Genomic DNA, 24,880 nt, shown 5'->3' with positions numbered 1-24,880 from the left:
GCTTGGTTGTTGTTTCTATGGTCTACACTGTAGGCTATAGACGTAGAGTCACCCCTCCCATGTCTGTCCCAACCAGTCTGGTTCGGTGTGGGCAGCTGTAGCGCACCAAGGGACTTCGTCGGTCTTGTACGAGGTCAAGGGAAGATCGTATGGCATCCGGAGCCCGACGAGGACATCACATCCTGGCATATCCTCCGGGAGCTGCAGCGGAATGTCGCGTTTGAAGCACGGGACCATAACCGCTTGCTGGGGTCGCTCGGTGGTATTATCTCCTTGAACAAAAAGCTGCGGCCACACCATCACGCCAATCTCCCAGCTGCTGATCCTCACTTCCCCCACGTTGTTGACGGCTGCTCCCCACGCCTGAGTAGACAGGTTGGCGGACGTCACCATCGCCCAGTCGATCGTGTCCATCTTCTCTCCGTCCGAGAAGCGAATGTACGTTTTAATATGGGGTGCCGCGCGGCGGCGGCCAGCTTCCCGTTGAGGGATACTGGTCGAGTTGCTATTACTGTCTCCCGCCCAGTGGCGCAGATATGGCCGCATGTATTGAAGTTGTTTCTGCTGTGTGGCGCTTTGCAGTTTCATGTGGATTGATCCGCCGGACCCATAGCCGTTTAGAGATCGGCGGATCTCGTCGGGAGTAGGGAAGATGACGGAGTATTTCGGTTGGGAGGTACTCGCCATGGATGTGGGTGCAAGTGAAGCGAAGAAGACGTCTTTGAGCCATTTGTCTGTCTGTCCGAGTGAAGCTATCGATGAGATCTACGGTTGTTAGAGCTTGATCATATAAAGACGGAGCCGGTCCTACCTGGGCGACAATATGCGACGGCACAGTTTGGCTTTTCCCCTTCGGCGTCAGAGGTATCTGTTGAGTAGCCTCTTTCAAAGCTGGCCATCCCCAGAGCGTCTTTTTCCTCGAATCCAGAGAGCTGAGCCTCTGCTTAGAAGGGACGCTTGCGATCAAAGCGGCGCGAACTGCGCTGAAGTCGAAGCGCTCGAGTTGTCTGACCAGCGGTCCTGTTTTCCTGACGCCGTATTCGCTTAGATAGGCGAGGAGATCCCGTTTGAATCTCGCCCCGCTGCCGATGGCTCCAGGCCCCTCCGGTTCCCTTTCAGTCTTTCGCAGCGGGAGAAGGGGAGACCGCCAGACGGCCTGGCACATATTTGCCCAGTCGCCAGGTATCATATTAGCCGTATGAATGACAACCCTGCTCAGTCAGTAAAGGTAAAAGCAGGCCACTCCATAGGTATATCACATACTGCGCAAGATCGTCATGACGAAGGAGGATCATCATCTTCGAATGATGTGTGCCAAACGGTTCGGGCATGTAGGCAGTTATCGCCTCAACATTCGGATATCGAGGGCATGCTTCCTGCTTTGGTAAACATCCTCATCACAGAGACTAGATACTCTTGCAAGATAAAAGGAGACGCCTACCTCAATCCGAATCCGATTCGGAGCCTCCTTTTTCCATGATCCATGGACAACCTTGACCTGCACCAGGCGTCTCACGTCCTCGTCGAACTGACTCATCAGAAAGTCCACGTCAAACAGGAAATTGAACTGCCAGCATTCTCGGATCATGGGATCCCCAAGGATATCTTTCAACCGAACTGTATCGACATTGTTGCCTGAGGCAGCAGAAAGGTCTCGGATATGAGTGAGCTGGATAGGAGATGGAATCAACTGCGGTCGACGACTAGTCAACTCTGCGGGTTGAATAGAGGTTTGAGGCACGGATGATTCCCTACGAGGCCGTGATGATGGAGGAGGAGTGACGGATCTGTGCAAGGATGCCAAGCCATTTGCTATGGTCGTCGGGGTTGCTTCAGTGGGCTCTGGCTGATCAATAGCTGATAATTTGACCCTCTTGGACGGTCGATCTTCTTGTTCCATCGCGTAGTAGGTGATAGGTGAAAAGTGTCTGGTTGACTTCCTAGTTCGAAGCCAAAGTTGAGGTGGGCGGAGTGTGATGGATGAGGATGGCTGTACGGCATGCAAAATGTACTTCACACAAGATAACAAGCTGGTCCGTCGACTTACCATCAACTGTCGAATTAGATTGAGATCTTTGGTGCAGATGCAGTGTGCAAATATGTAGTTGATGAACAGAACGGATGTAAGAGCTGGAATGGAATGGGGACAACCACTTCTGGTAACTGAGTCAACATAATCCGCTGCAGTTGACACAATGTCATATCGCCGCAATCGCAGTCCCAGTCCGATATATAAACTATTCAAGGTCATTCTCGAGGAGATTCAACTTCATGGGAAAATCTTTTAATATTTTAATCTATATTACAAAGACCCTTCTATTCGAGTCTATATACAAGACCATCTAGTGATATACAAATGACTGGTACTAACACAATTGAGAATGATATAAAAGAAAGCAGTTGGGATTCACCACATGAACCTCTGAACCTTCCCCGGTTCTTGTGGCCATTCAAAACCCTTGTACAAAAAGATATACCCGGTGGCAGCGTTGATGGCCAAGAACCAGTACGTCTCCATGAACAAGGAGAAATTAGTTGCCAGATCGGCGTGCAGAGCCTCCCGCTCATCACGAGGCCGCTGTTGACGGTACACAAGAGGCACGGGCTGTGGGGGTAGATGAAGTCGCCACATTACCCAAGGAATGATAAAATAACGTGGTTCAACGAGCGGCGCGGTAACGAGCGATAGTGCCGTGGCTGCAAGCCAGACGAGCACAAAGCTCACTCGTGGGGCTTCCTGCTGTTGTTTCTGACGCTGAGCGAGGTGCTCCTGGATTCGCGCAAGAACCTCGGGAGAAAATTGTTCTTGGGCGGGCGGCGAGGTCGTCACTTGGCTGGCTTTTTTCGACTTGGACTTGCGTTCAGACTTCTCTTTCTTGCGGGAAGCCTCCTTCAACTGCCCTTTCTGAGCAGCAGCCAGTTCATTTGGCTTCGTGATCGGCACAAATTGAGGCTGTGGCTTGGTGGTGGAGAATCCAAATGCAGAAATCACAGCCCAGCCATCAATGAAGTAGGCAGCAGGAACAGCAGCATATTTGATAGCTGGATGTGAGCGCAGAATACGAAAGACGTAGAAGATATAATGACGGTTATCGGCAAGAGTGAATGGATGGACGATGGTGTTGAAATGGACCACGGCCAGCATGATGGGAATAATGACCAGGGCCGTCAATATTCTGGGAAGCCCCTTTTGCTTTTTCGTAAATCCATAGTCAAAGAATGCCGGTATCACAGAGTTTGGAAGCACCAGATTGATGACTGGGACAATCAGGATGGGCCAAGAGAAGAACAAGAAATAAGGCCAGATATAGAGCATTTGCGAGAGATGTAGACCTGCTGCGTGAAACTCTTTATGTCCTAGCACATCATCAGTTACACATCCACAAACCCTGGCCTACAAGACTTACCCAGGACAACTCCGTTGTTCCAGAGCACAAATCCGCCAAAGGCTGCAAGGATGACGAGATAGGGAACCGCTGAGACTATTATCGGGACGACGTTCCTCAGACCAACTGAAGCAAGCGACATTGATGTCTTGACATAGTCTGAATTTCATCTCAGTGAGTATGCGTCATCCAGGTGGCCAGGCAAGACACTCACCAAAGAAGGAAGCCTCTGACACAAGCGGGTCGTACAGTTCGTTGTTGAAACCGCTCTGGATGATTTGAAGCGGGCTTGAGGCCTGGCTGGCCTTCGAGGACTGACGAAGTTTCCGAGCCACCTGCAGCCCCCCAAGAAAGATGGCCACCCAGAAGATGTTCGTTTGCCGGAGAACAAGAGCGGCCAATCCAATCGCAACAAAAACTGCCGTCTTGAGGAGTGATCCAGATCCCGCGGAACGTTTGATATCCCAATTATAGGCTTCAATGACCACAAGGAGGGAGACAACATCCGTGTAATAGAGCCCCGAGAAGAAGAACAGTGGCGGGAAAAGGCAAATATTCAGCACCGTATGGCTCAGCCAAGCTCCAGAAGGGCGCGTATTGCGCACCTTACGCAATGCATCCAAAAGAGTCTGCAGCCGCCAGGGAAGAAAGACCGCTGCAGCTGCAACATTGGTAGCACGGAGGGCTTCAGCGTTGAGCTCCTTCGGGGAGCCACGGAGTGCTAGCGCAGCAGCACAAAGGACGTAAGACCATATGTAAAGTCCTGGCGGAGTCGTGATTTTAGGGTCCCAATGGAACCACTTATGATCCCAGTACGCCTGTGCCTGAGGGACGTGGAAAACCTCGTCGAGGTACGGATCCGGAACGACGGTGTTCACCTTGGCCATCCATAGCGGGATCAGCAGGAGCACAAAAGGAACCGCATATCGAGCAGCTAGAGAGATGCCTGATACAGGCCGCACAGCACTCATATTGTCTATATCTCATATGAGACAAGCGAATCAATGTCGCTAGTATGAAGCGAACGAAGGAGAGAAAGCGAAGTAATTGATCTCCGTGGATGGAGCTTAAGCTATCCAAGCTCTAGTAAATAATGCAGTTGCAAACGAGTCAAACATCACCTTGACAATTTCCGAAAACGGACGATGAAAGAGCCAAAGCATATGCATCACTGGATGATTACATTTCTCTAATTTCAAAGAGACTCGATGCGATAATTCGCTCTCAGAGGGACCTGCCCATCAATAGTCATCCGTCCAAATTCTCCCGGGTCCCCAAAACCTGAGGCTCAATGGCCTTCCCTCTTCCGCGGGGCATCACACCCCCGGAGATTGCTTTTCTAGCGGAGATGGAGATGGTGACGATTCTCCCTCGTCAACGATTGGAGGGCCTCGAATTGCTAGGTGTAAGTCGCCGGGCCGACTGCGTTGCTGCTATGCGCCGTCGAGATTGCTATCTTCTTGGATATGTCGCGTGTGCGGGGAGATCCATGTCGCGGCATTGCGCGACATGGACTCGGTACAATCACACACCAGACAGCAGCATCAATTCAGCAAGCATGGCTGAATTCATGAATTAACAATCATACCTCCAACCAGGGTCAAGTCGAACCACTCCTACCTCCCCGCCGCGCCTCCCTCCCACTGTGGCTAGCCCTCCTCCTCAAACGCCAGCGCCGCGCAAACATCCTCCCCCCCGCATGGCTTCACCCCGAGCCCCTCTCCCTGATTCTAGAGATCGAAACGCAACATCACGAATACGAGAATGCATTTTCCCCGCCTCCCCCGCTGCCCGGGCAGCCGAGCGTCCGCGACCGTAACCGTGGACAGAGACCCATAGCCAAGGCGCGTCATACGCCGGATGGCCAGCGATACTTTCCTTCGCCGCCATTCTTACCGCAGAACATCGCGCAGGACAATACACAGTCCGGCGAGCCTCCGTCATTACCGTACCATTGGTTAGAGGTGGGCAATATGCTTCTCGACGCGGCGAGTGACGATCTGGTGGATCCAGACCAAATACGGCGGTTGCTGAAGGAGCTGCGTGAGGTGCGTATGGCGAAGATACGCTCTGGTGTGGACGTTTTGGATGCTGCTGCCACCGGCGGAGGTGGAGTGGCTCTAACGGGTGTTGGGGCGATGGAGATTGGTGAGTCAAGAGGTTTCGTGACGGGGGTGGTAGATGGACTTAGGTACGGTGGTCACACTAATTGGTTTTGGGGAGACAGTAATCAACTGACACCATGTCTAGGAAGATTGGTGCGTCGAAAGAACAAGCCCGACGGGAGCAGATGGCGGAAGAGATGGCCAATGGGGGATATGATGCCACCCAGGACGATGAAGACGAGATGGAGTTCTAAAGCCCTTTCTCTGGTTCGCTTTTTCTTGCATTATGGAGTTATGGAAAGGACACACACGGCGCAAGCTATTGCGATTGAACGAGTTTCAAATGTATATATACCCTATATTTTCCAAGCAATTGCAAATAATCTGCCACCGACAAACACCATCAAAATGCACGCTCAGACTGCAGAGACACGGACAAATTGTTCACAAGAAACTGCCTGTATTGAACCTATAGGTCCCAACTTGGCTGAATGGAAAAGTAAAAAGAAATGGTATAATGTCCCACTCGCATAAGAATGAGCAGAGAACAACGAAAAAGTATCCTTACAAATGCGAAATGAAGATTATGAAATCTTTTCACGATCCCTCTCAAGTTGACGCATTGTCAGCCTGCCGCTGCTTCTGCTCCATCCTCCTCCGGGCTGCCAAAATCATGTCGTCTCTCCGCTTCTGCAACAAGCGCTGTCGCTCCTCTTTGCTCTGCGACCACCCGCTCGTCGATTTCTGCGATGATCGATCACTGGTAGCATCGGCATTACCGTTGATTTTCGAGCTGAGGTTATATCGGGAAATTAGATCTTGGCCGTCAGTCTTGAGGGAAGCCCCGGACGTTGACGAGGGCTGCGCAGCTGCCGGAGCGGCAGTAGTAGAGGGTAGAACGATCGTAGGCTGGAACGAGGGTGGTGGCTATACACACCATCTCATTAGTATCAGTCGCTTCAATAGGAATCGAAACGGGTCCGCGGGGCGCATCGCCTGCATTCCGCCGGTGATAGACATATAGGGGAACTGCCGGTACGTACCATATCCAGTCCACGTCCACTGAGGATTCGCTCCGTAGTCGCTGCCACATTCCCGCCATTGCGCTGCAAGTCCCACATGATCTCGCGAGTGCTGAGCTGAGGAAACATTTGAGCTATTTGTTCCACCTGGGCTGGGTCGACGATGTTCCCGCGGCCACGGGCGGGGGGGCCGCCTGCATCGGGACTGCCGTCGCGTTTAAGGAACCATCTGATAACGAAGAAAGAAACGACTGCTAAAGTGAGCAGCGACGGGATGTTGAGCGATGGTTCTTCCTCGGGCATTGTTATCGGCTGAATGACTGATCTGGACGACCCGCGGATAGGATTAAAGTTGATGTATTGCAAGCGACACGTGGGTAGGTAAACGCAAGAGATAGTATTAAGTGAAGGTAATAATTTAGCACACCGAAAGAATTGTCAGTGTTGACGTTGGAAAACAATTGAATGAAAGCGCCAGGCAATCACTAAATTCCGGAGATAGTGATGCTCACCCCAGGGTGGCGGTGGGCAGAATGACGGAACTCGGAGACATCTGACAGTTGTTATTCCGGCCAGCGGAACAAACGGGGCTTGATTGGCCCGTAAGCAACACAAAACTTGGGGCGTCGTACTTCTCTAGAGATATTTGGATAACTTATGGAAGAATACCTGCCAGACTCAGTAATCATTACGGCTGCGGGGATATTCCAAAGTCATCCTCAAGGGACGACTGACTCCCATCATTTACTTTGAATGATTGAAAAAAATCATCATTATGCATTCATCATCACCAGGAATCAAAGCAGACTCATCCAAGAACCATGTATATCACCCTAGAAACACCACCTCCGAGATCCAGCATGGCCGAGCACGGACGATATCCGACCCAGTAAGCCCAAGTACAACTCAAAAACCATATCCTTGAGCAACAGTCAAGCATTTGAATATAGACAGGAGAAAACAAACAGTAGAAACCCTCATTATTTCATATCGGCCGGTGTCAGAGCCTGGACCACACTGGTTCCCTCGCTGAACCTCGTCCGGAAGATACGGTTGGCATTCTGGAACATGCCGTCCTTCAGAGAGACAACAATGAACTGAGAGCCCTTGAAACGGGTCTTGATCAACCGACCAATGTTCTGCGTGTGAGACAGATCCAGCGCGGCGTCAACTTCGTCCAGAATATACATTGGCGCAGGCTTGAATTGCAGGAGTGCCATGATCAGTGAAAGGGCAATGAGCGATCTACAAGTGTTTGACATGTCAGCTTCGGCATTTACATATCACAGATGTCAAACTTACCGTTGACCACCAGACAGTTCCGTCAGACTCTGCTTCCACACCTTGCCTAGAGACACTTTGACCTCGAGACCATCGGTGATATCCTTGCCCTCAGGAGGGTCCAATTTAGCAAAACTGCCGGGCAGTAGCTCTGCAAAGATTTGACCAAAGTCACTGTTGACTTTGGTCCAGGTTTTGTGAAGAGCTTCCTTCTTGTACTCGTTCAGGTTGATGATGGTTTCCTCGATCTTGCGCTTATCTCTGATCACAGTCTTCATCATGTTCTTCAGAGCGGCCTCCTTCTTCTCCACGCTATCAATCATGTTCATGACCTTGGGGTTGATCTTCTTCTTCATGCCTTGGAATCGCTCGGTGACATTTCGCAAGGTAGCCTTGCATTCCGCGATGTTCTGGCTCTTGAAATCGTAAGGGGTGTTGGGGCGGCCAAAGTTGTCCTTCTCATCTGCGATCCATTCATGCTCTTCCTCCATGTGCGCAACCGTCTGGGCAGCTGCCTGCTGGTCTTTCTGCAGCTTCTCAAGCTGATGACCAAGCTTCTGCATCTCAAGACCCTCTTCGGTGATCCGGGAGTTCTTCGACTTGATTGCCTCCTCGAGTTCACGCAATTCCTCGTCGAAACCGGTCAACTTGGCTCTCTCGTCCTCAAGCTGCGCTTGGGCGATGTCATGAGCGTCCTAAGGAACGGCATTAGCTTACGCAGACGATATATGGGTGTTCTCCTCAAACCTTGACTCGGGCCTGTTCGCGCTTCATGGACTGGATCTCTTCCATTTGCGCTTTCAGCGTATTCTCGGCCTCGACATACTGCTCCTCTGCCGCCAACAAATCGCTGCCAACTTGTTCAGATTCGAGCCTTGAGTTTTGAAGCTCTTTTTGCAGGGCCTTCACAGAATTTGAGTTCTTGGCAAGTTTCTTCTTGAGAGAGTCCAACGTAGTTTGCAATTCCGCCAGCTTGCTATCCTTGTTGTTATTGAACTCACTCATGTCCTTTTCGATCCGCTTGATGTCCTTCATTGCCTCGGTCTGACGAGTTTTTGCATCGGAGATGTCCTTTTTCAGCTGTTCGATATTTGCTTTCATTTCCTCGACAGCATGAATAATCTGTCCCAAAGTCAGAATAGCTCTAAAGTCGATTCCCAGTTGGACAACCTACCGATGAGGACGAGTTATTGCTGATTTGTTCCTCTGTCAGCTTGATTTCGTGGCTCTTGAGGTCCAACTCCTGTTTGATAGCGCGGACAGTATCGAGCTTCTTCTTTTCCTTCCTCATGGTGTCTTCTAGGGCTGCGAGGCGCCGTTCCTTGCTTCTCATTTCCCGTGTAATCTCATTTAACTTCTGCAGGGTGACAAGAACACCACTTGAATTGGGTGAGCTACCACCAGACAGCGTTCCGGATGGGTCATAGACGTCTCCCTCGAGCGTGACACTCTTGATTCGGACAGCCGGATCGAACGTCACTTTCTTAGCGGTATCCGCGTCCTGGCATATCAAGGTATTGCCAAAGACATAGTTGATCGCCGCCGTGACTTCCTCATCGTAACCGATTAAAGACAGAGCGAGGTCCACTTTGCCCGGCGCGATATTTTGCGCTGCCCCGATCTTCTCTGCAGAAGCTCTGAAAGAGGAGATCTTGTTCAGAGGAATGATGGTCACACGCTTGCGCAGTTTGCCGTTTTGAAGGAGCTGTGTACCAGTTTCCGCGGTGTCGACAACAACGTTGTAAAGACGGCCGCCGGCACAAATTTCCAGGGCCGTGGCGGCCTGAATCTTGTCCTTGTCCAAGGTGAAGAGCTGAGCAACCAAGCCCTTGACCTTGGATCGATCGAAATTTGGGTGGGGGTCTGTGTAGGTGAAGTCGACGTTTGCCACTTTTCTCTTGAGCCCGTCGGCTCTCTCGCGCAAATCTCGAATGTCTCTTTGCAGTTCCGACTGCTCTTGGTAGATCTGCTCTTCTTTTCCAGGCTCAAAGCCGAGCCTTGTGAGCTCTGCTTCCAGCTTCTTCGCTTGAGCCCTTAAACCTTCCAGTTCGCCGAGGAGTCCGGAGTTCTGTTGTTTTGCCTTTTTGGCTCGAGGCTCCTCCTCTTTGATTCTTTTTTCTAGGTGAGCGATCTTAAGCTTGGCCTGCTCTTGTTCGGTTGCCGCTGCACTGGTGCGATTACGGGCATCCTGTAGCTGCCCTTGATACCCACTTTCTTGACCTTCCTTGGATGCAACGCCGGTCTGTAATGTCTGAAGCAGTTCCTCCTTTTGTTCGACTTCGGCTGTCTGGGCGTCGAGTTCAGATTTTGCGGCATCATATTCAGCCTGCAGTTTGTCGTAGACCTCCCTCTTCTCCTTGAGAACTTTCTCAAGGTCCTTGACGGTCTTTTTGACTGTTTCACGCTTCTCTTGCTCTTCTGAGACGCTGGCGTTCTTTAGGTCCAATTGCGTGGTCAGTCGGACTAATTCGTGCGAATGCGACTTGACCTCGTTTTCTAGAGCCTGGAATTTGCCTCCTTTTCGCAATTCCTTGTCACGAGCAGCTCTGACCCGTTTCATATCCTCTTCCAAGTGGGAGATCTCGTTCTTGAGCTTGGCGGCGTTCTCCTCGAGCGCTTGCATCTTGCGTCCTTTGTTCTCGCATTCCTCGCCCGTCACTCGCAACCGCTCTCCGCTTCGAAGGTAGTCATGAGCAACCACCAGCCGGGTCAACCGCTCCAGGTCGTTCTGTGTTTGCTGAAAATCAAGGAAAGCTCGCTTCTCAGCTCTAAGTTTCTCCAACTTAGGCTCAATCTCTTCCTTCAATAAACCTTCGATTTCCCGCAGTTTTAATTCCTTCTTGGACATTGTTTTAACCGCCTTCTCCCGTCGATCTTCGAACATACGCGTACCAGCCGCTTCCTCAATCATAGACAAAATTTCCACAGGCTTCATATTCAAGACCTTTGTAATCCGACCCTGCATGATCAGGAAGTTTGGGTTGTTGATGTTCAGTTGGACGCTCTGGAAGAGGTTCTGTACTGTCTGCTGCTGGGCACGGTGGCCGTTGATCAGGTATTTACTGGTGCCTCCGAGGACGATCTGGCGGGTGACTGAAATAGTCGCATACTCTTCGAAGCCGATGGGCGATTTGGCGGTATCCCGGTTATCGAAGACGATGGTCACACTAGCCTTGGTGACACCAGCCTGGCCGCGCTTGTAAATGAGATCCTGAAGGTTTTGCGCACGAACGGTTGACATATTCGTAATTCCCAGAACGAAACAAATAGCATCAAGGATATTCGATTTACCACTGCCGTTCAGCCCAGTGATGGAGTTGAACGATTCGTCCCTGAGTATAATGGTCAGCTCTCTTGCAGCAGTTGTCTCATAAAATGATGAATATTCAAAAAATAACCGTAGACAACAGCCTACAATCCATAGAGCCATCACAAAAGAAGCGCATACCATCCTGAGATAACTGTACGCACAGCGTACGATTTGAACCCCTATCAGCCACCAAGTCAGCCATAAACGACTCTAATTCATCGATCTTCATAGGAAAATCTCACATCAATGACAATCTCTGTGACCCTCATGTTTGCGACTTCGATCCAGCCTCAAGAACTAGATCCTAAGCGCATGGGATGGTGACAGCGAAGGACAGTTTGCGACCAAGCAGCCGTTGATCTGAGCAAACGTTGAAGACTCCCGACTGTTTTCGCGCCGGCGGTGTTTGGCCGACCGTAGCCATGTTTATGGTTTGCTAATATAGGGATAGCGTGGATCATTTTGATGATGTAAGCTTTGGAGGGGTCAATTGAATCAATCACATGATCAGGCTGTATACCGGCTCTCATTGTTACTCCCAATGAGGAGACAGGTATTCAAATGATCAGGAGTTGTACAAGTCGAAATGATCAAAAAGAATGTTAGTGACTGTTTCTTGCTCTCTGCCTTAGAATGATAGTTCTATTGTTCTAGTCTTATTCATTCACCTTGTGATCTGCTCTAAAGGCACTCTGATGGTTCCATTTGTATATCTTCCTGCACAGATTTGAACTATATGTTGTCGCACCCAAAGTCAGCACTTCATCATTTAAAGCTATTAAAGCTATTTACTCCTAGTAAGATAGCGACTATTTGACCCATTTCTATAAAATAGAGGGAGTTTCGGAGTATCTTCTAGAGGATGGAATGGTCGTATATTTTCATTTCTCCTAACTATCGATCCCAGCATGCGTTTTTACCAAAGGCCCTTCCCAATGTAATGAGGGAGAACTACCTTACATACAGCAGCAATGCAATCCCAATAAAATTATCGAGAGATTTCTCATGCTGGTTAGCATCAGGGATCATATTACTAGTTGTGCGCAAGAATGCCCTGTTCCCAGCTCCCGGGGTTCTCGCGGAGAGATTTCGGACACTTTCAAATCCTCATGTTTCGTACTTGGCGCATCTGCTGATGAGCAGATTATATGATCATGAAGGGGTATAAAGTCTCCAGAATGACTGAAGGCGAATGTCTCTTTTCATCAGACGGATTACTGTTTTATTCGAAAGTCTTTGTCGTAACTTTTATCCTCGCTCTTCAACTTCACCAAAATGTCCAAGATAAACTACCTCCAGAATATGTTCCAGACCAAGGACTTTGTTGACCGCTACAAGTACACCGAAAAGCTCACTGGACTATATGCTCAGACCTTGGTTGACTACTCTGGCGTGGCTAACACCAGCCAGAAGCCGCTGGTTATCCTTGACAATGCCTGTGGGATTGGAGCTGTCTCCAGTGTACTCAACCGCACACTTGATGATGAAGCAAAGAAAACTTGGAAATTGACCTGCGGTGATCTGTCAGAAGGCATGTTGGAATACACCAAGCAGAGGCTTGAAGATGAACGATGGGTCAATGCTGAAACGAAGGTCGTGAATGCGCTAGATACTGGGCTTCCAGATGCGCATTATACGCACGTTTTTGTCTCTTTTGGTATGCTTTTCAAATAAACACTCAGATCCAGAGTTACGATGGCATGCTGACAGTCGCGATCTTCAACTAGGCTTCCAGAGCTTCCCGGACGCCAACGCCGCCTTGAAAGGTAATTGACCTCCTGCCAGACATAAAGAGGACCCGTGTCTAATCAACGATGCTAGAGTGTTTCAGGATACTCGCATCCGGAGGTATACTCGCAACCTCAACATGGCAGAGATGTATGTGACATCGATTACATTCAGCCTCGAAAGCAAACACTGACTATAAGTGCAACGAATAGTCACCTGGATACCAATCATGAAAGCCGCCATTGAGACCATGCCGGGAAATCTCCCATTCCCAACACAGAAAGAGTTCCTCGCGCTGCACAGTACCGGCTGGGACTCAGAATCCTACGTCCAGTCTGAATTGGAGAAGGTAGGATTCCGAGATGTCAAAGTCACCCCTGTGCCGAAAGAGACTTCCATGCCTATCGATGAATTCCTCGAAGTCTGCATGATGATAATGCCTTACCTGCTTCCTAAATTCTGGACCGAGGAACAGCGAGAGTCGCACGAGAAGGATGTTCCAATGGTGCTGCGGCAATATCTGCAAGACAACTATGGGGCGAGTGGACAGGTTCCTCTGGAGGCGGTGGCTCTCATCACAACGGCCCTCAAGTCCTAGCACAAACTAAGCAGCTTGGGCTCAAGAGAAGGTCCAGGATGACTATGGACCCACGGGCCACGTGTATGTGGTAATCGGGCATGGCATCTGTAATTGAGTGACTATAATAAGGAACAACACCCGGATTTTTATGATTGAAGGCGTCACTTCATAGTTTCAATGTCTACACTGACAAAATTACCATGAAAAGAGATCAATGTCTGATATCCCAAGTTCCCATAGAAGCCACAAAAGGCCGGAAAACACCTGACTGCTCGGGAGTAGAACACCGGCTACAACACCTGAACCGCATCAGAGAAATTTGGTAGTCAACCCAACGCCGTTGCTTATACAACATTCCACCAGAAATCATGAAGCTTGATGAGGAAATCCAAGAGGGCGCGCAAGACCCCTGTTGTGATCCAGTCTGTTGTCTAGGTCCTCGTAGCGAAGAATAAACTCACGCTGTTGATATCATGTGGTTAGCATTCCAGGATGGATTCGAAACCGGGCCAAGAATACATACCCGAATCTTCTTCCAGGTAGTGGGATCCCAAATCAGATAAACGCCACGTTCGCTGACGCGAGGTTCAACATCCACAGGACCGGGATACGTCTCGTCGCGTGTAAGCCAGCATCTTTCAATCTTATGATATCTCCACTTGCGGCCCATCAACTCTTCTGCAGCTAGCTCTTGCACAATGTCACGAGGCATGCTGTAAAAGATGTAAAACAATGTCTCATCGCTGAAGCTGGGTATACGGGTCTGTAGAGGCTGGATATTGGCAACACTGTAACATGCAGGCAAGGAGAAATTTTGTTCCATAGGAACGGCCGACATCGATGCGACGAAAGGTGACGCAAAAGAGGTGTGAAGGGGCCTTCGAACCACAAATGTTAGTAAAAGCAAAGGAAAAGCTTCTGTGCCGTAACAGCAACAACGTACTCAGGCTGATTCAAATCCAAACCGAGAGTCATCAGATCTTGACCCACTGCAAGACTCGCGACGTCGGGACTGTCACTGTGGATCATCCGGAGCAAGCCTGCGAGTCCAAACCTGTCGAGCTCGCTCATCTGAGCAAGTGGTGGCTGCTCAGTGCTTTGCGCAGCTGCAGCGACGTCTTGTGCTTCACCGGCCGCAGCCTGCGGTTGCTGCGCCTGCTGTTGCTCTGTGAAATTACGCTGATTCGCCATTGTAGTGACGTTCAAGTCCTGCATACCGAATTTAGCAAGGGAATGTGGATGGGCGCGAGTTGCAGACTCCTAACCTCCTTTTCCGATCCAGGAACTCCATTTGCTCCTTGGTTAACGGGTGAGCGTGAGGTTCCGATGGCTGAGAAAGCGATCAGTACCCTGTTCGCCGTCGGGGAAAAATAAATAAACATACCTGTCGACCCCGCATTTGTAGGCGACATCATTCTCGAAGTATCCTGTCCATTGATCGACCCTCCAATCATGGTGCGATTTGCAGACTGGTTCTGGTTTGCGCCGGTGAAAGGCATTGTGCCGCCAAAATTACCGAGTCCAGTACTTTGCATCAGAGACTCTCTGCGATCTTGGCCGAGTTCCGCAGCAACATTACGTCCCAGAGGGGGAAACTCGTCAATGTTGCCTGTCTGTGGCTGTCCAGAACCTCCTAATTGGCCGCTGATACCCTGTCCACCGTTTCGGAAGTCGTCTAAACGATTTGCGAATTGAGCACCAGAGGGAAATACATCTTCGTGCGATGGCTGAGATTGTTGTTGCGGATGATGCGACTGTGTCTGAGGGGCGCGTGAGGGTGCTTGGGATGTCGGGTGCTGCTGCCTCTGCGGAGTCTGCTGCAAGGCACGCTGACCCCACACTAGCCCTGGGTTTGGGGTCTGAGATTGCTGAGGCGCTCCTGATAGCGAAGGGAAGTCTCTGCGGGAACAAATGTCAGTGGTAGGAATCAAAATGGAAAAAAAATTGTGCTGCAAATTTGACAACACTGAAGGCCAGTCTAAAGGGCGGAAAAGAAAGTCACACATACGAGAGATCAAGAGGTGTAGCAGGCTGCGATCCCCCACTAAGGCTTTGCGCAAATGTCCCCATAGCTCCAACGTTGCGCTGCTGATTTCCTTGTAGTCCTGGTGTCCCACTAACAGGTAAGTTGAAATTCCAGTTGGCGCCGCTCCCTGCCGACATTCCTGGTCAGCAATAATCCATGCCATACAGCTTCAGGATGTAGCAATATGGATTCGCACCGAGTTTTCCGTTAGGCAAGCGCGCCGAGGCCAGTGTCGCGTTTCGAGCCTGTGCTTGTTGCTGTGCGGGGAAACCAGACATGCCTCTCAGCGGCTGTGGGCCGGGTCCTGAAGAGAAGCAATGGTTGATCAGCGCAAACGTAACAAAACAGTGGATCGAAAGCGACGGCGCGATCTCTAGCAGACAGGCCCAGAGGGCTAGCCAGATGGCTCGTCCGTCCATGGCGTTCAAAGTCTTGAATATGATCGAGGGTGGACGTAGTGTGGGAAGACGACAATTGGATCATGAAAATCACTGAGGAAACTCTCCTCTTCACCAAGCACCGTGGGTCTACATCTCTGACGCCGAGAAGCTGATACATGAAAGGGAATCATCGCACAAAGTGACCAGTCGGTGTTGCTATAGCGGAGCAAGACCACAAATAGCAGAAACTCTAGAGAAAAAGAAACCAATGCACACTCACCTGGCCTGTTCATAATAGTGTCTGACCCTCAAGGAGTAATCTGTGTAGTGAAAGGTGTGTAAGAGGAAATGGAGCAAGGGATCATGAAAGTTTAGAGAGAGTATTTAAACAATAGTGTTGCTTCACCTCAGTCCTCATGCGGCGACTACTTCTCTGTTACTGGAAGGTGGAGTGGCTACAAACGCGCGCTTCTTCTGAAGGGGACGCACGGACCATTAGTATTAACCGCCTAATTTATCATTCAGTTTGGAGAGGTTCTCTGCAGATTTTGATAACCAAAAAAGGCGGTGTATAGACTTAGTAGTTTACTGAATTTCTGATATAGCAAAGAGGGTGTGATATGTTAACTATGCTATGAGAAGACCCCAGATCCTCTCATTTCTTGCTGGAAGCAATTGCGATCTACCAGAATTGTTTGGTGCTGGCTATCAACTCCAATCAACACCACCTAAACCTTTAAGCCAGCTACCTCAGAATTAAATTAATGCTACATATAATAGTAATCAAAATTCATTCCCTGTAAAGGCATTAGATACTGTGGTACAGAGTGTAGCACATATTTCCTCACTGTCAACGGGGGATGGCGGCTAATACCACGTGACTCTTTCGCGGGAGGTCCACTCATGCATTTGAATTCAACGCCGCAAAAAGCTCATCTTAAGGGTCTCCCCTCAAGGAGTGACTGGCAGCCAACTTCGTTCAATATGCATCGCCAGTCGGCCGCACGGCTTACTCGCCAGTGCCATGGTCTTCCGCTGGTCGAACTGCCCCCTCCCTACCTCGCACCGTCGCTCCATTTTTCCTTGATCCGGACCCCGGTCCAGTGCTCATCTTTTTCCTCGACTGCCGTCGTCGCTGGGCGTGGACGTGACTTGAACAAGACCCGCGGTGTCTCAGCTATTCACCGTACAGGCCCCAGATTCAAGTTGGGCGTGTCAAAGTACCCATTGCCGAAGCCTGTCTCCCCCGCGGCACTCGAGAAGCGTGAAGCGACACCGGATCACGGACTCTGGGGTTTCTTCCCCAGAGATAGGTCGGCACTGAGCACACCAGAATATGATATTGCTCACGGTTCGTATCACCCACCTGGTTCTCACCTTTATTCCTGGTCGACATAGGTTTTGCTAATTGTGGCTCATCAAATAGGCCGTTCCTGGTCCATCCAAGAACTTCGGGAGAAGTCGTGGGAAGATCTTCACTGTCTCTGGTGGGTCTGTGTCAAGGAGCGTAATCGCATAGCTACATCCAACCTCGAGAGACAGCGTTTGAAGGCGGGTTACGGAGAATGGGAAGCTAGTGAAAGAGATAGAACCGTGAGTTTCTCATTCCTTTCCGAGTCCAGACCTCCATATTTTCTTCTTCCCTGCAAATTGGCTCTGGGTCTACTGGGGGCTCAATGGCTTGGATCCATCGGTGCTGATGCGCTAAATATCATTCTTCGGTGAACGTCTCACTAACTTTTTTCTTTGATGATAGATCCGCGTTACACAAAATGGCATCAAGCACGTTCTGCGCGAGAGGTGGTACGCTTGGGAAGATGCAAAGCGACTTTACAAGAACGGATATCGCCCACAAGACGAGGAGAATCAGGAGTAGGTAGTGATAACTGGCAGCTGCTCATGCAATGACTTCATGTTGTCTGGACATGGTTTGCACGTCAGGGACATCCCACATGTACTATATCGGAGAGTTGTACTATTTTCTATAAATCGGTCGTTGTTTATTCCTTGGGTTGCGAAAAGGTCTTTGTATATCTTGTCAGACCATCAATCAGTAAACATCCAAGCAAATATTTATACGTGCCATCTAGTCCACTTAAACGTATATTTACGTTAGCGCAGTGCCAATCTCTGTAGCGCCAATAGTTTAGGTCCCCGGGCGTCTGTAGGTACAGTGTAGGTTATTTTAAGCTGTTATGGCTAGAGATTTGGGTGCCATTGAAAAAGGGGGTATCAGGACTCAGGAGGTCAGTATTCTACGTGGTTTGATCAATCATCAATCAATTTTCAATAGTCGTGGGGCTCATATTCCAGGCTCATTTAATATGAAGACAGCGAGCGGCGTACTTATCCTCACCCCCTTGTGGGCCCAATCCCATCTGCTGGTCCTTGGTTGATGATCCGCGGGGTCTTTCCAGCAGACTAGCTCCTCGACCACCACGACTAAACTATCTGTTAACTACAAACTCACCGCAACATTCAGTGTCTCCGTATCCTTCCTCTCTCCAAATTTATCTTTTCTCAATCTCACGCGACTTCCACTCCTCCTTGCTTATTTTATTGTTATTGTTTTGCACCCCTTCCGACCATTCATCATGGAAGAGATCGCCCCCGAGTATGATGTTGTGGTGCTCGGCACTGGTATGTATTACCCCGCCGTTTGACAGCTGTAGTGCTAACGCCCCTCGCAGGGTTGACGGAATGTGTGCTTTCTGGGTACGGACTTTGATAAGATTCATCTTCTCGGCCTAAAGAATAGCTTATTGATATTGTGTGCAGTGTTCTCAGTGTCAAGGGTAACAAGGTGCTCCACATTGATCGCAACGATCACTACGGAGGGTAAGAACTGGGGTAGCTGTCCGATCATCCACGTCCCATCATACTGACACAATTCTCAGAGAAGCTGCTTCCGTGAACATTGAAACTGTAAGTCCATCATTCGATTGGTTCATTCTAACATCTGCTGATGCCTTGTTTGTCTTGCAGCTATTCAAGAAATACGGCAACGTCCGCCCCGGCGAAGAGCCCTGGAAGAAGTATGGACGAGTCAACGATTGGAATATTGATCTGGTCCCAAAGCTGCTGATGGCAAACGGTGAACTCACGAATATTTTGGTTTCTACGGATGTGACGAGATACCTTGAATTCAAACAGATTGCTGGCAGCTATGTCCAGCAAGGAAAGGGCCCCAAAGCTACTGTGGCCAAGGTGCCATCGGATGCTGGTGAAGCTCTACGTTCATCTCTCATGGGCATGTTCGAGAAGAGAAGAGCTAAGAAGTTCCTGGAGTGGGTTGGTGAATTCAAGGAGGACGACCCCTCTACTCACCAGGGTTTGTCTCTGCAATGTAGCATCTATTTCAATTGCTAATATGCAGGGCTTAGGTCTGAACGTCGCTCAGTGCACAATGAAGGAGGTTTATGACAAGTTCGGACTCGAGGACAACACCCGCGACTTTGTCGGTCACTCTATGGCGCTTTACCCGTCTGATGAGTACATCACAACACCTGGCATGGCCGTCGAAACCATCCATCGTATCCGACTGTACGTCAACTCCATGGCCCGGTACGGAAAGTCCCCATACATCTACCCTCTCTATGGTCTGGGTGAACTCCCTCAGGGATTTGCTCGTCTGTCTGCCATTTACGGTGGCACCTACATGCTCAACACCAGCGTCGACGAGGTTCTATACGACGAGAACGGCAAGGTTTCTGGAATCAAGGCAACCATGAAGGATCGGGAGGACAATAGTGAGGCGATGAAGTTCACCACCAAGACAAAGAAGATCATCGCGGACCCATCTTACTTCCCTAACAAGGTCCGGGTCACTGGCTATCTCCTGAAGGCCATCTGCATCCTGAAGCACCCCATTGAGAAGACCGATGGCAGCGATTCGCTGCAGCTGATTATTCCTCAGTCTCAGGTTGGAAGGAAGCACGGTGAGTGGACCTAGTTGGAGTCTGTTGGATTCAAGACTTTACTGATCAGAATCAGATATTTACATTGCCATGGTGTCATCCGCCCACAATGTCTGCCCAAAGGGCTACTACATCGCCATTGTCTCTACTATTGCTGAGACTGATGCCAACCACCACCTGGAACTGGAACCCGGATTCGAGCGTCTGGGCCAGATTGAAGAGAAGTTCTTTGGCCCTCCCATTCCTCTCTACGAACCTTTGGAGAGTGGCGAGCAGGACAACATCTTCATTTCCAAGAGCTACGATGCTACCTCCCACTTTGAGACGACAACAGGTATGACATCAGTGAACGTTTCCTCCGTTTTACAGTTGCTAATGACCAAAACAGACGACGTGCGGGACCTTTACAAGCGGGCCACAGGCGAAGAGCTGGTTGTTGAGGGTCTTCGGGAGGACCAGAGACTTGCGGAGGACTAGACGTGAGGGTGCTTTAGCCCGGCATGAAGTTTCGATAACATGGTGTCGCGTTTGGACGTTGCTGAATTGGACCGTGATATCTCTTGGATTCCTGTTCGTCCCTGCCATCCACAATGAACCATTAGCATTCTGGAACGCACACACTCGCTTTGCTTCTGGCGGTTGTGATAGGCTGTGGTAGTGTACGCCTGGTATAGGTTGAAATTCAGCATGGTCTTGCGGGCAAATTCTTGGTCATAATTGTTGCCAATAGGCTAGAAATTGAATTGGTTATAATACTTCAGTCTCGCAGTAAGGAGATTTATTCTCGTCAGAGCCAAGTTTCATGGCCCCAGTCTATCTCTAGCACACCGAAAGTTCGATGATAGAACAGAATACTAACAAGGTATCTATACAAGTCTGGGACAGAATGCAGAACGCACATCACATCTTCCCGCTGGACTCCGGATCCGTATTCGCCTTCTCATGCTCCCCCACCACACAGAGATCCCCATTATCGGCTCTCGAGATCTCCGCACGCAAAAGCGCCAACCGGCGCCCCATATGGATAACTTGACATACCAGTCGTATCTCCGTGTTCATCGGCACGGGGCGCAGATAAGTGACCTTGAGATTTCGACTAACACCACCGAGGGAGAAGAAACCTGGTTTCGAGATGCCCAGGAGGATAGCGGTGGAGAGGACATCGATAATTGTGGCGGCGCACCCGCCGTGCAGATTACCCAGGAAATTGCACAGTTTAGGGGCTACGGTGAGAAGGTATGAGACTTGTGCTGGGGGCCCACGGGTAGCGGATTCGAAGCGGAGATTGCAGGCGCGGGGATCAAAGTCCCAATGCTGGGCGTTTGGTTAGACTTCTATATGGGTGCTGTTGAGAAGTGAGGGCCGTGCTATACCTCCTGATCATGTTGGCCCATCCGCGCGGAGTACTCGTAGACGAGCTCCTCGAATTGATCCAGGCTTCTGGATGGTCTTTTAATTGATGAGGAGGACATGGTTCCAAGTCTGACGATGAAATGTTATACTGAGAAACGAGGTGATGCGAGGAGATTGTGCTGATCCCTTTTATTTATACGAGAGTCTTCTCTGCCTACGAAGATAGCTTGAATGTCCAACAGACAAGGGGGGGGTGGATAACCGAGGTTGGCGGTTGTAGTCAGTCGGTCTTGAAGGGTTCTCACGCATTGAGTGTCACTTGAAGAGGACCATTGGGATATATATCAGAGACAGCTGCTACTCTTCTCAGAACCTATGAACCTAGGCACTTTCTTCTCTGTCCGTCATTCAATAGCAACCAAATACGCCGTAGGACCCCGTGTACACTGTAGTGTCATGTACCGTGCATGCATGTGGTTTATACTCGAACTTAATCATTCAGGCGCTCAATGGGCAAATTTTAAGCCATTTGAAAGGTTGGGCCAATTATGATAGCTCTAACAATTTCGGGATTTCTCCTAGAGTAATGTTCTTGCTCAAGGTAGTTTGGCTTTGAATATTCCTGTGGCATAGAGTGATTCACCTGATCTCGCGTCACGCGTTTTACCTAAACCCACGATATCTTCGTTGTCATCGCGGCAAGAGGATTTGAGGTCTATTGAGATATACTCAATTGACTACATTAGAATACAGTGCGTACAATCCAGAATATTGACCACGTACATGGGAGTGTATCCCACCGTTTTTATGTTTCTTACCTCTAATATCGATATGCCTACCTAGGTGACTCGGTCGCGATCCCGTCCGAAAGCTTTGTCCGCCTAAGCGGCCTATTCTTGGTTTTGATCTGTCGCATCGGCGTCAACACCGGCCATTGACCTCTGACAAAGCTCAATGTCCGTCTAATGCTTGAGGAGATTTTACTTCGACCCAATGCCTGAAAGATAGTAGCCTACATCTCAGCAGTTTCGCCCTCCCTTCCCTCGGTCTTGACCTCCCCTTCCAAACACTACCGAACACTTGACATCACGAAATGACGAACCCACGAGCGGCGAAGAGGAGGAGGTTGTCCGACGTACAGTCTGCAGACCAGGATGGTGATATTCAAATGCGAGGTGACGGTCAGGATCTTCACTCGGTTGCATCGTCACCAACCGGCCAGCGCGAATCGCCCACTGCCTCGAAAACATCTGGACAACAACCCTCAAGGGCTGAGCCAGATGCGGGTGAGGGCACAGCCATAAATGGGGCGGGGGATAACTCGGCGAACGTGGAGACTCCTTCACGGAGTGGCCTTCGATCGAGCGGACGTCAGCGGAAGCCACCGCAGAGATACGAGGAAGAAGTTCTCAACACTCCGTCGTCAGTGAAGAGGACCAGATCATCTGTCGGACCGTCTGAGCGAACGCCACGAAGCACAAGGAGAAGTAGATTGGTGCCGGAGACGGAAGAGGCCGAGCAGAACTCACCGCAGCCTCAGAGGGGAGGACTAGCCAGAACGAGGTCTAAGAGAGCTTCCGTCAAATACGCTCCCACAGAGAAGCATGAAGAAGATGATCAACCTGGGAGCCGAGAACAGTCGCTCCAGTCTCCGACCCCGGAGGATTACCAAGATGGATTGGACGACCTTGTTTCGATTCAACTACAGCAAGACATCACTCACCAGGATGCGATCGAGAATGACGACAGTATGGTCGCATCCGATCCTCTACCCGACTATGCAGAACGCTTCCAGAAACTTGTCCAGGGAGGCCATAACGAAGAACTACGGCTTCTGACAAAGGTGCTTCTCGAAAAGCTCAATGGAAAGCAGCTCATTCCGTTGAAAGGGCTAGAGAATGAATACACCAAGGTGCGTCAGCTCATTGAGCAGACCGTCACCGCTGGCGAAGGTAACTCAATGCTGCTCCTTGGGTCTCGTGGCTGCGGCAAAACCGCCATTGTGGAGACGATAATAACGTCGCTGAAGAAAGAGCACATGAATGATTTTCATGTGGTTCGACTCAACGGTTTCCTACACACAGACGACCGACTTGCGCTGCGGGAGATGTGGCGCCAACTCGGTCGTGAGACCAACACCGAAGAAGAGGCAGGCAAAGTCAGTAGCTACGCCGACACCATGGCAACTCTGCTTGCTCTCCTGTCTCATCCGGAGGAATTGTTTGGTCCTTCTGGAAACCCGACGGCCGTCACGGCGGCCAAGTCCATCATCATCATTCTTGATGAATTTGACCTGTTCGCGACTCATCCCCGACAGACCTTGCTCTACAATCTGTTTGACATCGCACAAGCTCGCAAAGCTCCAATCGCTGTGCTGGGGCTTACCACGAAGGTCGATGTGACCGAGATGCTGGAAAAGCGTGTCAAGAGTCGATTCAGTCATCGATATGTCTACGTTCCACTTCCCAGAAGCTTCGAAACTTTCTCGGAGATCTGTTTTGCGGCGTTGAACTTGGAGGACAGTGAAAAGCAATGCATTTTGGACAATTTCGAAACCGGGACGGGAAACACAGTATTGGAGGGGTGGAGGACATATCTACAGGTATACTCTTTTCTGGGTCGAGTCCGCTTGTCAGAAGACACTAACTCAAAACTAATAGGGACTCTGGGCCGACGAATCGTTCAATCACCATCTACAGAGGATATACCATCAGACAAAATCTGTCAAAGAATTCTTCGCGAGTGCGCTACTGGCGATGACTGAGTTACACTACAGCACCTACGACTCCTCATTCGAAATCCCGACACCCAAGACCTTCAGCAACCAGGCTTTATCGTGCCCGGATCCTGCTCCTCTTCCCTTCTCTACGTCCACCACTATCTCTGCAAGCCCGTCATCTCTTCCGCTCTCGCTTCTACTGGCCGCGACCCGTCTGACAGCGCTGTACGACCCTGGCGTCGAAGCCGGTCAGCCTCAGAATCTAGCCCCACTTGCACTGTCCTTCCCCGCAGCATATGCGGAATATGTCCGACTGTTGACATCTGCTAAGACATCTGCTTCGGTATCTGGCGCGACCGTCACTCCTGGTCGTGTCTGGGGTCGAGATGTGGCGCGCGAAGCGTGGGAAAAGCTAGTCAGCTGGGGACTGATCAACCCTGTCGGCGGGGGAAGTGGGACTACAGATGGACGGATGTTCCGTATCGAAGTCAGCTTCGAGGAGGTGGTTGCCATGGCGGGATCGGGTGGCTCACTAGGGAAATGGTGGCGTGAGTGACACGGTCTGTTGTCACTTGCCACGTTTGCGAAACCATCAAGCTTAACGATTGTCGTGTGGTGCATGGCGTGGATGACAAGCACCATATCACATGGCGCCATGTTGCGGGGACAGATTGAAGCCAATCACAGGGTATCTGGGCAACATCTCGTCATCAAGATGGTTCAGATAATCTGCAACAATGAAACAAGTCCAACGGCCATGCAATGCAGCTCGGAAAACCCCCAAGCGACAACCCGAGGATTTTTACCTCGGCGCTACTGAGATACGAGTTAGTGCCAGTATATCTTCAGGCAGCAATCTATCTAGTCTAGACGATGCGTCTTTGAATCGCCCGCTTTTACTCCACAGTCTAGCCCAATGTTTATATGATGGTCACTCTTAGCCAGAAACGTCCAGGGTTGCATACTATGTTCTTGGAGTGATAGTGCCCAGATCGAATAGATACTAGTGATATTCCTTCTGGTTGCCCAAGGCACCTGACCAGAATGAGTGCCATTCTGCTTTGTCTGGGAAC

At 50.2% G+C, this 24,880-nt stretch overlaps 11 protein-coding genes across 11 annotated transcripts; 5 read left to right on the top strand and 6 right to left on the bottom strand.

Moving 5' to 3' along the window:
- Positions 1 to 48: 48 nt before the first annotated feature.
- On the bottom strand, positions 49 to 1,900 carry ALT_3963 (tyrosyl-DNA phosphodiesterase 1; the record flags this gene model as incomplete). Its single annotated transcript, XM_033564448.1, has 4 exons — positions 49 to 765; positions 812 to 1,211; positions 1,264 to 1,376; positions 1,442 to 1,900. 4 exons carry the CDS (start codon positions 1,898 to 1,900, stop codon positions 49 to 51), a joined length of 1,689 nt encoding a protein of 562 aa, XP_033420339.1.
- A 507-nt stretch (positions 1,901 to 2,407) lies between these two features.
- Positions 2,408 to 4,357, bottom strand: alg10 (dolichyl-P-Glc:Glc(2)Man(9)GlcNAc(2)-PP-dolichol alpha-1,2- glucosyltransferase; the record flags this gene model as incomplete). Its single annotated transcript, XM_033564449.1, has 3 exons — positions 2,408 to 3,357; positions 3,408 to 3,545; positions 3,601 to 4,357. 3 exons carry the CDS (start codon positions 4,355 to 4,357, stop codon positions 2,408 to 2,410), a joined length of 1,845 nt encoding a protein of 614 aa, XP_033420340.1.
- A 320-nt stretch (positions 4,358 to 4,677) lies between these two features.
- Positions 4,678 to 5,745, top strand: psf2 (DNA replication protein PSF2; the record flags this gene model as incomplete). Its single annotated transcript, XM_033564450.1, has 3 exons — positions 4,678 to 4,791; positions 4,985 to 5,577; positions 5,637 to 5,745. The coding sequence occupies 3 exons, from the start codon at positions 4,678 to 4,680 to the stop codon at positions 5,743 to 5,745; spliced, it is 816 nt and encodes a 271-aa protein (XP_033420341.1).
- A 355-nt stretch (positions 5,746 to 6,100) lies between these two features.
- ALT_3960 (CUE domain-containing protein) lies at positions 6,101 to 6,816 on the bottom strand (the record flags this gene model as incomplete). The annotated part of the gene is made up of 2 exons (XM_033564451.1): positions 6,101 to 6,418; positions 6,535 to 6,816. 2 exons carry the CDS (start codon positions 6,814 to 6,816, stop codon positions 6,101 to 6,103), a joined length of 600 nt encoding a protein of 199 aa, XP_033420342.1.
- A 677-nt stretch (positions 6,817 to 7,493) lies between these two features.
- On the bottom strand, positions 7,494 to 11,373 carry ALT_3959 (condensin subunit SMC2; the record flags this gene model as incomplete). The annotated part of the gene is made up of 6 exons (XM_033564452.1): positions 7,494 to 7,758; positions 7,816 to 8,489; positions 8,542 to 8,916; positions 8,969 to 11,126; positions 11,243 to 11,283; positions 11,347 to 11,373. The coding sequence occupies 6 exons, from the start codon at positions 11,371 to 11,373 to the stop codon at positions 7,494 to 7,496; spliced, it is 3,540 nt and encodes a 1,179-aa protein (XP_033420343.1).
- Positions 11,374 to 12,379: 1,006 nt separating this feature from the next.
- On the top strand, positions 12,380 to 13,430 carry gtmA (gliotoxin thiomethyltransferase; the record flags this gene model as incomplete). The annotated part of the gene is made up of 4 exons (XM_033564453.1): positions 12,380 to 12,761; positions 12,832 to 12,870; positions 12,926 to 12,982; positions 13,045 to 13,430. The coding sequence occupies 4 exons, from the start codon at positions 12,380 to 12,382 to the stop codon at positions 13,428 to 13,430; spliced, it is 864 nt and encodes a 287-aa protein (XP_033420344.1).
- A 348-nt stretch (positions 13,431 to 13,778) lies between these two features.
- Positions 13,779 to 15,857, bottom strand: ALT_3957 (NOT2/NOT3/NOT5 family protein; the record flags this gene model as incomplete). The annotated part of the gene is made up of 7 exons (XM_089599661.1): positions 13,779 to 13,874; positions 13,936 to 14,290; positions 14,356 to 14,621; positions 14,678 to 14,742; positions 14,797 to 15,311; positions 15,421 to 15,528; positions 15,604 to 15,857. 7 exons carry the CDS (start codon positions 15,855 to 15,857, stop codon positions 13,779 to 13,781), a joined length of 1,659 nt encoding a protein of 552 aa, XP_089455999.1.
- Positions 15,858 to 16,802: 945 nt separating this feature from the next.
- mrpl4 (mitochondrial 54S ribosomal protein uL29m) lies at positions 16,803 to 17,694 on the top strand (the record flags this gene model as incomplete). Its single annotated transcript, XM_033564455.1, has 3 exons — positions 16,803 to 17,169; positions 17,245 to 17,411; positions 17,575 to 17,694. 3 exons carry the CDS (start codon positions 16,803 to 16,805, stop codon positions 17,692 to 17,694), a joined length of 654 nt encoding a protein of 217 aa, XP_033420346.1.
- Positions 17,695 to 18,412: 718 nt separating this feature from the next.
- Positions 18,413 to 20,212, top strand: ALT_3955 (secretory pathway gdp dissociation inhibitor; the record flags this gene model as incomplete). Its single annotated transcript, XM_033564456.1, has 8 exons — positions 18,413 to 18,458; positions 18,509 to 18,533; positions 18,597 to 18,656; positions 18,716 to 18,743; positions 18,804 to 19,149; positions 19,202 to 19,756; positions 19,812 to 20,069; positions 20,124 to 20,212. The coding sequence occupies 8 exons, from the start codon at positions 18,413 to 18,415 to the stop codon at positions 20,210 to 20,212; spliced, it is 1,407 nt and encodes a 468-aa protein (XP_033420347.1).
- A 423-nt stretch (positions 20,213 to 20,635) lies between these two features.
- On the bottom strand, positions 20,636 to 21,207 carry ALT_3954 (PaaI family thioesterase; the record flags this gene model as incomplete). The annotated part of the gene is made up of 2 exons (XM_033564457.1): positions 20,636 to 21,049; positions 21,109 to 21,207. The coding sequence occupies 2 exons, from the start codon at positions 21,205 to 21,207 to the stop codon at positions 20,636 to 20,638; spliced, it is 513 nt and encodes a 170-aa protein (XP_033420348.1).
- Positions 21,208 to 22,181: 974 nt separating this feature from the next.
- ALT_3953 (origin recognition complex subunit 4) lies at positions 22,182 to 24,363 on the top strand (the record flags this gene model as incomplete). The annotated part of the gene is made up of 2 exons (XM_089599660.1): positions 22,182 to 23,690; positions 23,749 to 24,363. The coding sequence occupies 2 exons, from the start codon at positions 22,182 to 22,184 to the stop codon at positions 24,361 to 24,363; spliced, it is 2,124 nt and encodes a 707-aa protein (XP_089455998.1).
- Positions 24,364 to 24,880: the final 517 nt, after the last annotated feature.

The sequence above is a fragment of the Aspergillus lentulus genome (assembly GCF_001445615.1).
Source record: "Aspergillus lentulus DNA, contig: Alt08, strain: IFM 54703, whole genome shotgun sequence".
NCBI lineage: Eukaryota > Fungi > Ascomycota > Eurotiomycetes > Eurotiales > Aspergillaceae > Aspergillus > Aspergillus lentulus.
This window is presented reverse-complemented; position numbering and strand designations above follow the sequence as displayed.